Here is a 10,430-nt window from a genome sequence, read left to right as displayed (position 1 = left end):
TATAAGGGTATGATATATTGACGGATAAATCGATAATAGTTAATACGGAGTACTCTGTAACATTACAAATTCATATGAATTCTCAGTATGCGTAATAATTTATTTATTTTGAAGGTAAAATGAAACGCCTTATCGGATCGAAATCCTGCACAAGTCAACCTGCTCAGATTAGCAGGATAGACACTTTAAAAGTTGGGGGAATGGTAAGGGAACCCTACTAGTACCCCTACGGCTCGTTTGGTATGAGAAGAGGATAGGGATAAGGATATAAATTGGGATAGGGATAGGGAATTCATTAATTTATCCCTATCTCTTGTTTGGCATGGTAGAGGATAAGTATAGAGATTAAATAATAAATTTACTACATTACCCCTTTTAAAAGGGTAGGCTAAAATCATATTAACATCCTTTCTTTACATATTAGCCTTTTAATGAAGGATAAAATAGTCTTTTAACATATAAGGAGAAATCCTTCATTCTATACCTCCTCCTACCCTAGTACAGAATGATGGGGATAAAGGCTCTGTTAGTCCCTATCCCTATCCCCAAATAAATTAGAATTCCTTGTAAACAAACAAGGGATAAGAGTATAAAGGGATAAAATATCCTTATCCCCACCCTTTATCCCTCATACCAAACGAGCCCTTAGTGCATTAAACCCATAACTTTTTACTCCGTAGTTAGAAGGTGGAATCATTTGCAGTAGTTCAAAGCATTGCTCGGTGGTATAACGGTATGCGTAATAAACATGACAATACTATCAAACTTCTTGTAGACTTGTAGTCATTTGTTGTAACGACTTTTGGCGGGTAAAAAACAGTTTCGTTTTCCTTCAAAATTAGAAGCATTGAAAACTTGCTCCTGAATTTGTAAACCCACAAATGAACGAAGCTTCTTCTTTTGCAATCTCTCTCCTACAAAAATGCAGCACTATAACTTCACTTAGGAGAGCCCAGAAGCTTCATGCCCTCATCTTAACATCCTCTACAGCTTTCACTTACCACAAGCCATTCCTCCATAACAACCTCCTCTCCATGTATGCCAAATGTGGTTCTCTCTTTCATGCCCACCTGGTGTTTGACAAAATGCCTCAAAGAAACTTCATTTCTTATAATTCCATCATTTCGGCCTTTGCCCGGTTTCCTGATTCAGGGTCTTATGCGTTTGGATTGTTTTCCCAGATGAGGTATCAGTATTTTACACCAAATGGGGCAACTTTTATTAGTCTGTTGCAGTCGGCTTCTGTTGCTCGAAACCGGTACCATGGATTAGCTCTTCATTGCCTAATTATCAAGTTTGGTCAGTTGTTTGATGTTCAGGTTCAGACTGCTCTTATTTGTCTCTTTTCTAATTTTGGGGATCTGAATTCTGTGAATCGAGTGTTTGAAAATGTAGTAGTAAAAGATGAATATTCCTGGAATTGTATTATATCAGGGTATGTAAAAAATAATAGGATGGCAGAAGGCCTATGTCTATTCAGAAAAATGCTGAGGAGTGGAGCAATCCCAACAGAGTTTACATTTTCAATGGTACTGAATGCTTGTGCTAGATTGAGCGATAATTCTTTTGGTCAACTTGCTCATGGACAAGTTATTTTGACTGGAGTGTTCCTAGATTTGCCTTTGCAGAATGCATTGGTTGACATGTACTCTAGCTGTGGTGATACTCAATCTGCATTGCATGTATTTGAAGGAATTCAGAATCCGGATCTTGTGTCATGGAACTCGATGATGGCAGGATATTCAGAGAAAGGGGAAGGCGAGAAAGCTATGGAACTGTTTGTTCAACTGCAACATTGTGCTGCTCAAAAACCAGATGAATATACTTTTGCAGCTTTGATCTCTGCCATTCAAGAGTGTCCAGCTTCACACTATGGGGAACCCCTCCATGCAAAGGTGATTGTATGTGGATTAGATAAGAGTGTATTTGTTGGAAGTCCACTGATTTCCATGTATTTTGGACATGGAAAAATCGAATCTGCTGAAGGAGTTTTCAGAACAATCTCAAAAAAAGATGTGATTCTGTGGACTGAAATGATATCTGGCTACTCTAAAGTAGAAGATTGTGAGAATGCAATCAGATTCTTTTATGATATGTGGAAACAAGGTCATAAAATTGATGACTTTGCTCTAAGTAGTGCTTTGAGTGCATGTGCTGATCTTGCGACTTTGCATCAAGGTGAAATGCTTCATTCTCTGGCTATAAAATCTGGGTGTGATTCTGAGATGGCAGTATGTGCAAGTCTAATTAATTCATATGCCAAGAATGGTGACCTTCAAGCTGCCAAATTGATATTTTCTGAGGTCAAATACCCTGACTTGAAGTGTTGGAACTCGATGATTGGTGGCTTCAGTCACCATGGAAAGGCTGAGGAAGCAATAAGACTGTTTGAGAAGATTCTAGATCATTCTTTGGTACCAGATCAAGTAACATTTATTTCACTACTTTCTGCTTGCAGCCACTGTGGTTTAATTGAGAGGGGCAAACAATTGTGGAGTTACATGAAGGAAAAGGGAGTTTACCCGGGGCTTAAGCACTATGCGTGCATGGTAAGTTTGCTCAGTCGAGCAGGGCTGCTAGAAGAGGCGGTGGAAATCATTCATGAGTCAGAATTTAGTAAGAACCATCTTGTATTATGGAGAAGTGTGCTGAGTTCAGCTGTTTATAACAAAAATTTGTCCATGGGACTTCATGCTGCGGGGAAAATGTTAGAGCTTAATGAACAAGATAATGCAACTCATACATTGCTTTCAAATCTATATGCTTCTGTTGGGAGTTGGGATGGTGTCATGGATGTAAGGAAAAGGATAAGAGGACTCAAGTTGGAAAAGGATCCAGGACTAAGCTGGGTTGAAACAGTGAAAAGCTTGGAAGTATTCTCATCTGGTGATCAATCACACCTGAGGATTGAAGAAGTAAAAGCTCAGCTGCAGATACTACAAGGAAATATGATTTTACGGCAAGATATTAATGACATATAATGTACAATGACATATTATTGCTGAGTTTCGGGTATCCAAGGAGCCAGAGGGCTAAATGGACCTGTGTTGCAGATACAGTAGTTTGATTTGGCAAAACCGGAAATTAAATCCAGAGTATGCAGCTAATCAACGGCGTTCTTACTTGGAACTCATTGTGGGACACAGTCTGGATATGATAGTCTTAAGACAATTTTGTTGATCTGGTATAGCGGAGTCAGCATCTGGTGATTCTGTTCTATGTACGTCAGCATCTGGTGATTCTGTCTTACCTTCAAATCCTGGCATAGGAATGCTAACTCATCACTGAGAAGTGAGAAATATGAGAAATTCTGTACAATTAGCTGCTTATGGAGCCATGTTTTCCAGTTAACATTTAAGAGTTGCTCCTATTCCAGAAAATCTGGAATCTGAGAAGAAATAACAGTCCCTGCAGCTGATCTCTGATTCTTTTGGTATAAAGTCTTAATGCAGACAGACTTTTGTTTTCATAATTTCAATACGTAGAAGTGTAGAACCCCCCAGTCCCCTGTTTTTCATTCTCTAAGACATGGAAAGTACAGAGTGAATTCTGCAAAAATCTGGTCCTTATTGATTTGTTAAATACACAATAGAATTCAATTTTTGCTGCATACAAGTGACTGACGATCAAACAGTTGTTCTTGTTACAATAGGCGTGACTATTAAAGGCTAACCACTACTTTATAGCCACTTTCTGGAGGTAAAACTCTCAAATCTTGGAAACCCAAGTACAAGATAATTAGATAATGTCAACCATTCTCATTTCCATTTCCTATAATAAAGTTGAGCCTACAAGCCTATTCGATTCCACACCAACAAAACAAAAAGAAGCTCGATGCCATCACAGTACATACATTTTGATCCTAAACCAAACTTACAAACTTGTACTCCGTACAACTATTAGTAAAACCTTGTGCAGCAAGATCACTAGATAAGTAGATATCATATTGCCTGCAAATTTCTCTCTGACAATTCTCATATTGAGCTCCATTTTCCTGTATACTAGAGCGGCAGCACATTCTAGACAAGTTTCATTTATGGCTAATCACCTAACCTTGATTAACAGAGCAAAATTGTGGTTTCTCAATCTACCTTTACTCTTCACCCTCCTCTGATTCACTTTCCTCTTCACTCTCCTCTAACTTGAGATGATTTAAATTCCTTTGTAGTGGCGGAAGCCCATCATCAGAATCGTCAGAATTGGCCTCTTCATCACTAAATGCTCCATCTTTATCTTCTTTATCTTGCAGGGCACTGGAGCCCTGTAGGCTTTGTTGTTTGGATATCCAAGCATTCTGAGCTGAAATAATCTCAGTACTATCTTTGCAATCAGAATAAGCTTTAAGGAGCTCTTTGTTGAGTGACAAGAATGCATGCCCCCACTTGAACTTCCCAAGCAACAACTGCGCTGTTTCCTCTTCACCACAGATAAACAATGCAGCAGCTAACGCTTCTACACAAGATAGCTCACATGGCCTGCCATAATTCACTGGATTTGCTGCTACCAACCATGGTAATAGCCGAGGAGCTGTACAACGGAGTTTTGCAAACGGCACGTCAGTCAACCGGTGCCATGAGCAGTCCACCACAGCCAATCCTCTCTGCTTGATTAAAGGATAGTCTTCTCTTGATACACAGTGAGTCCCAACAGGGCTCAAAACGATGCCCCCAAACCCAGCATTCACACGCAATTCTTTTAACAAATTAAATCTAGCTAGTTTGCGTCCTGTACACCTTTTTGCATCACATTGTCCAAAATCCCACATAGCAAGCTGGATTGCAGGACTAGGTTCGCTCTCTTCATTTAACTCAGCTTCGGATGGGAGAGACCTACCCTCCACAGAAGGGTCATAGCTGGAGCTTGGTTGACCACGTTGGGGACGGTGGTTCTTCTGCTTCCTGGGTTGTTTGTGCCCTCCCATATGTAATGGCAGAAAGACAGAAAATAAAAATTTCCTGCAGTATAACTTTGTTTCAGATAGCTTCAGAGTTCATACATTCAAGAACCATCATATTACACTAGCAGCAGTCTCAAAAAGTTTTTAGTGACAACAAAGGTATCAAATCCAAAGCAACACATCATGCATTATTGAATTACCTTCAATTGCAATCAAATCGCCAAATGCATATACATAATCCCAAGACCAATAGATAAGGCAGTTGGCAGTTGGTAAACATTTCTTCTTAATTCTTCTAACCCAGATGAAAAGATGCTACTACAAGCCTACAATTCTTACACCCAACTGTTGTTTTCTTTACAATCAGATACTTCGTCATAAAAACTACACGATAATAAAAAAGGCGGCAACGAAAACTAAACCTAAGACTGAAATACTAATCCATTGAAAGGATGCCTATTTGAAAGCCCACTCAAAACATAAACTCAGATAAAGCACCTCATAGAACATTTGGTAATACTAATGAGGAAGATGATGATCATTAATTAGTAAAATGTCTGCTAATCATGGGGTATTATTGCTAAAAGAATCAAACTTTTCCTCCCAACCATATAGCTAAACATAATTAATAACTTCAACAATTTGATTCCATGGATTCCCATCAACCCCAATAATCCAGCATCACTGAAAATCATGATATGAATGGATAACCATCGAATAACTAATTCTCTTTTCTTAAAAAAGTTCCAGTTCAATCGAATAATTTGTATAAGATGATTTCAATCAACATTAATTCGATTGAAAGAATAGGAATTCGCACCGTTTTCAACAGATAATTGAAATTATCGTTATTTGAAAATACGAGAACTAAAAATAAATGAAGAATAAATGAGAGATTGAAAAGGGGTGAAGAGGGATACTTACTGGAGTCTGAAGAGAGTGGTTTAAGCGGTACGCAAGTCTTGTTCGATGAAGGAGAAGTGCTGATTGCAGAGGTATCAAAACCTAATTTAAGCCTTTTCTTTAGTTTTGTTTCTCCCTCTTGTTACTCGATCGTTCTTTTAACAATATTTTTCATGGTTTTCGATTTTTTTTATTTTTTTATTTTGAAATTAACCCAAAATGGTTTGTTTTTGGAAAATGCTCAAAGTGGAAATGTTAATAATAAATCATCATTCATAATTTCATAAATCATACTCTCTCCGTCTCTTTTTTTTCTTTACGTTTAGTATTTTACATGCATTTTAACGACTAATTCATGTGCATTAAGCTTCTCTATTTTTTTTAATTTAAACAAGAAAAATTACGTTTATTTAAAATATTTTCACTTTTATCAAAATTTTGATATTGGAAAAATGAGAAAATTTTAATGAACCAATGGAAAAATGTGAGAGATTAAATGACCCAACTATTTAATTGGGTAAAACAATAATTAGACACAAATTTTGATAGAATATAAAAGCATTTATGTGATAATATAAAAGGAAAAGAACATTTTAGGACACCAAAAAAAGAAAACATAAAGAACAAAAAGAGACGGAGGGAGTAATTCTCAAGAATTGGGTTGTTCCTAGTCTTGGTGCATTTATCCTCTTTGTTACCTCGCCTCTTCATCTCAACTCAAATATGGATCACTTGGACACTTATTTTAGACCAAAATCATGCAATTTTTTTTTAAATAGTCGTGTTAGACACTTAAACACATACTATTCGTTATCGATATTCGTTTCCCAATAACATAGTTTAGCCTACCGTTTTTACTTATTTTATTATCGGTTTATATTGTAATTTTCGTATTGGAGTATGTGCTTAGTTTTAAGTTAGTTTTTGTTTAGTCTTTTGTGTATTTTCTTGGATTATTGTACAGATTGATACGTTTGGCTTAATCTTCTATAGTGTAGTGTTAAGTGTCGGGTTTCGTGTTTCGAGCTTCCCTCTTCCGCATGATTGGGCGCCATCATATCTTTCGGCTAATCATCTATCTTTGGAAAACTACTAACCAAGTATTTTTGGAACTGGAGCTGGGTAGTATGAGGTTAGAGTTTAGGTTTCACTGTACTCTTTGCCCTCTATTTTTTTTGGTGTTAGCACCCGGTTCACCTTTAGGGTTAATCCGGATTCGGGGCGAGTTCTGGGTGGATAGGTTCCAGTCCCCTCCCAATTGTTGTTGCGGGGGATCGAACACGAGTTCTCCCTACTAAGTTCAGCCTCAATCACCACTGAACCAACAGGCAATTGGTTACTCTTTGCCCTCTATGGAATATACTATTAAGCCAGAGTCATTGTAATTCATCCATCCAAAAGGAGGGTTTCAGGTAGTCGCTTGTAATAAAAAATAAAAAAAATAAAATACTCTGTTCTACGTACAAAAGGTTTTCATTATATGTGATTTTGTGAAGGTAACAGAGTCAGCTCGGTAAACTCGGATTGTAGGATTGCGAAATCCCACAAAATTGAGGAAATGAGTAATCAAAATGATACTATATGACCAATACGTGTATCTTCTATAATAAAAAGCCCTACAACCAACTATATTTTGTCATAATTTTTCATTCCACTTTTACCCTCATAACTTGTTTTTTGTAGGAGATTTCTATGAAAATCAAGGGAAATGATATCTCATGTGTTAACTTTTTGGCCCTAAATGATCAATGTGTTGGTTGATCTCAACTTCTCAAGCATGTAAATCTACCTCCTCCTCCTCCTCCTACTACTACTACTACTACTACTAATAATAATAATAATAATAATAATAATAATAATAATAATAATAATAATAATAATAATAATAATAATAATAATAATAATATAGTATTAATTACTACGTACATACGCCTCAATATCTCAAAACTCTTAACATGATGAATTTAGCTAAATATTCCTTGACATGTGTTTGTGTTTTATGAGCACAAATTCTTATATAAAGGAGGTGTATAATAAATATTGTACATCATAATAAAAGTTAAATCAAAATATTTAAAAGGAACTCCGGTATAATGTAAAAGTTATTTACTTTTTAGTGATAAATTTTTTCTTTTAAAAATTTATAAAAAACTTTCAAACTCACTAAAAATATATAAAAGATAGTTTTGTAACTCTTTAAAAAGTTTATCGATAAAAAAATTATAATATAAAAGTTAATCAAAACACGTTAATAGTCAGAAAACGAAATAAGAAGAACAAAGTAAAATAGGAGGAAAGACAAAAAAAATAAGAACCAAAAATAAAGAGGAGAGAGAAGCGTAAAGTATGGGCCTACACCTAGCAAAACTAACTCGATCCGAATGATCCCATCCGTTATTCGATTTTGATCTTAAATGACGAACCAAAATTAACCTGAAACCCAAATTTACCCGAACTGAAACCGAAAATCGATCTGAAATTGATTTAACCCGAAATGACCCGATACCCAAATCGACCTGAACCGAATGAACCGAACCGATATTCATCCAAAATTGAAATAACCCGAACCGAAAATAACTGTAACATTTGAATAAACCCATAACCGATCTGAATTGAAAATCCGAAACCAATTCGAAATGAAGAACTCAAAATTATCAATAGTTCCAACTAAATAATTAACACAAGTTTTTTAAATTTTTATTTATTTATTTATTATGGAGTATTATTATTATTATTATCATTATTATTATTATTATTATTATTGATAACCACATATTTTCTATGAAATAATCCGATAGTTTGGTCTCGCATACGAGTTACTTTACTAAATCATGATAATCTTTATTAATTACTAATGTATATTGTTATATTTATCCATATTTCATGTTCCGTCTTCTCAACCATACATTAGTAGAAGTAAGACTAGAGTCTCCTAAATTATCACTTGTAACAATGTGAAAATGTAACCTTTGTCGTTTAAAATTTCAATACAGTAAGTCAGTAATCTCAAACCGTATACGCTTATATATCCCTTAGTTATTTTATAAGAAATATTGTTACATGATAATCATATTAAAAATAATTTAATTTTATGAATGATGCCCAAATTTAAAGCGAAATTACTAAATTAAATCAAAACTTGAAACCTAAAAATATCCGATCTAATCCGAAAAAATGGATTTGATATGATCCGATCCAATATGAAACGAACCAATAATGACCCGAAATCCTGACCCTATCTGACCATCAAAAAACCGAATTAAACTCGAAACTCGAAAGGATCCGACCCATACCCAAACCCGATCCAAAGTGAAAGTGACCCAAAATAACCCGATACGAATTCGATCCAAACCACCTGTGTGCTAGGTGTAGGCCTAATAATGGATGTCATTATTTGTTAAAAAGAACGGGCGGTTGTATAATGGTTGTTCAGTTGTCTTTTAAAGTTTTAATTAGTGACGACTTGTGATTTTTGGTAATATATGAATTAAATAGAGGTGTAATTTGAAGTAGGGGTGGCAATGGATCGGAGGTGGATCGGGTGGAGATTCATCCGCCTCCGTCCGTCAACTTTTCATCTATGATTCAACCCATCCGTCACTCCATTTACCCTCCATCCAGATCCGACTCATCAATCATGCATCGGCGGATGAATTGGGTTGGTTGGATGATTAACGATAGTAATTAAAAGTATCGTCAACTTTATTTATAATATCAATCAATATAAAGTAGTATGTATGTGTTAATATAGTGGACAATGAATTATAATTTTGACATCTTCATTATAAAATAACCGAAAACTAATAATAAAAAATTATTAGGTAATACATACATGATTCTATTAATAATTAAGTAATTGTAGTAAACAAAATTAATAATTTTAACGGATGGATGGATGGATCAAATGATGGATCGGGTGACGGGTTGGATGAAGCTCCACCCGAATCCGACCCGACCTATCACCCGATCCACGCGCCACCCATTTAACATCAGTGTTTTATCGGGTTTCAACCATATATTCGGTTCGGGTTGTTCGAATATCCGTCGGACTTTGATGAAATTGTCACCCCTAATTTGAAGGTTGAAAAAATATAAAAAATATATGTTGAGTTAATATTGAATGTTAATTTAAAGGGGGTGAAGTGGAAGAGATTAATGTGTATATTGGACTATGGGTAATTTATGTTGAATAAGGAAGATGAAGTGGAAGAGGAGTTAAAGTTGTAAAACATAGAAACAATAAAAATAAAAAATAAAAACTAATAATGAATTAATGAATGAAATGAGAGATGACACATGACTTCCAATAATCTATGGTGACACATGGCTTCCAATAATCTATGGTTATCTTTTTTAAATACTAGGTATAGATTAGTCAGATATTACCATTGGGCCAAATTAATTTATTGTTATCATTCACACTTAATGCTATAGAAAGTTAGATACTTAATTTCAAGGGGGCTTTTTTTTATTTGGGCCCTGTACGGTTGCTCCGCTCACACCCCCTCTCCACCGCCTTTGATCTCGATCAAATATATGTCAATTACTTAAGAATATATCATACATTAAAAGAAAGAATCAATAATTAATTGATAGATATATTTCCTTCAATTCTTTCATTAAAACAAAT

General features: G+C 35.3%; 2 protein-coding genes across 3 annotated transcripts; one reads left to right on the top strand and one right to left on the bottom strand.

The window, feature by feature from the left end:
- The first annotated feature begins 528 nt into the window (after positions 1-528).
- On the top strand, positions 529-3,600 carry LOC110803143 (pentatricopeptide repeat-containing protein At3g50420). The gene has a single exon (XM_022008624.2). It carries the CDS (start codon positions 882-884, stop codon positions 2,979-2,981), a length of 2,100 nt encoding a protein of 699 aa, XP_021864316.1. The 5' UTR covers positions 529-881; the 3' UTR covers positions 2,982-3,600.
- A 61-nt stretch (positions 3,601-3,661) lies between these two features.
- LOC110803144 (uncharacterized) lies at positions 3,662-5,973 on the bottom strand. Of its 2 annotated transcripts, none has more exons than XM_022008625.2 (2): positions 5,822-5,973; positions 3,662-4,955 (listed from the first exon to the last, which is right to left on the bottom strand). In XM_022008625.2, exon 2 carries the CDS (start codon positions 4,919-4,921, stop codon positions 4,094-4,096), a length of 828 nt encoding a protein of 275 aa, XP_021864317.1. In that variant the 5' UTR covers positions 4,922-4,955; positions 5,822-5,973; the 3' UTR covers positions 3,662-4,093. The 2 variants fall into 2 exon arrangements, with proteins under 2 accessions (XP_021864317.1, XP_021864318.1); XM_022008626.2 differs by having other exon boundaries at positions 3,662-4,966; positions 5,822-5,951.
- Positions 5,974-10,430: the final 4,457 nt, after the last annotated feature.

This window comes from Spinacia oleracea, chromosome 2, assembly GCF_020520425.1.
Source record: "Spinacia oleracea cultivar Varoflay chromosome 2, BTI_SOV_V1, whole genome shotgun sequence".
Taxonomy (NCBI): domain Eukaryota; kingdom Viridiplantae; phylum Streptophyta; class Magnoliopsida; order Caryophyllales; family Amaranthaceae; genus Spinacia; species Spinacia oleracea.
Note: the sequence above shows the minus strand (reverse complement) of the source record. Positions and strands in the feature narration are given on the sequence as shown.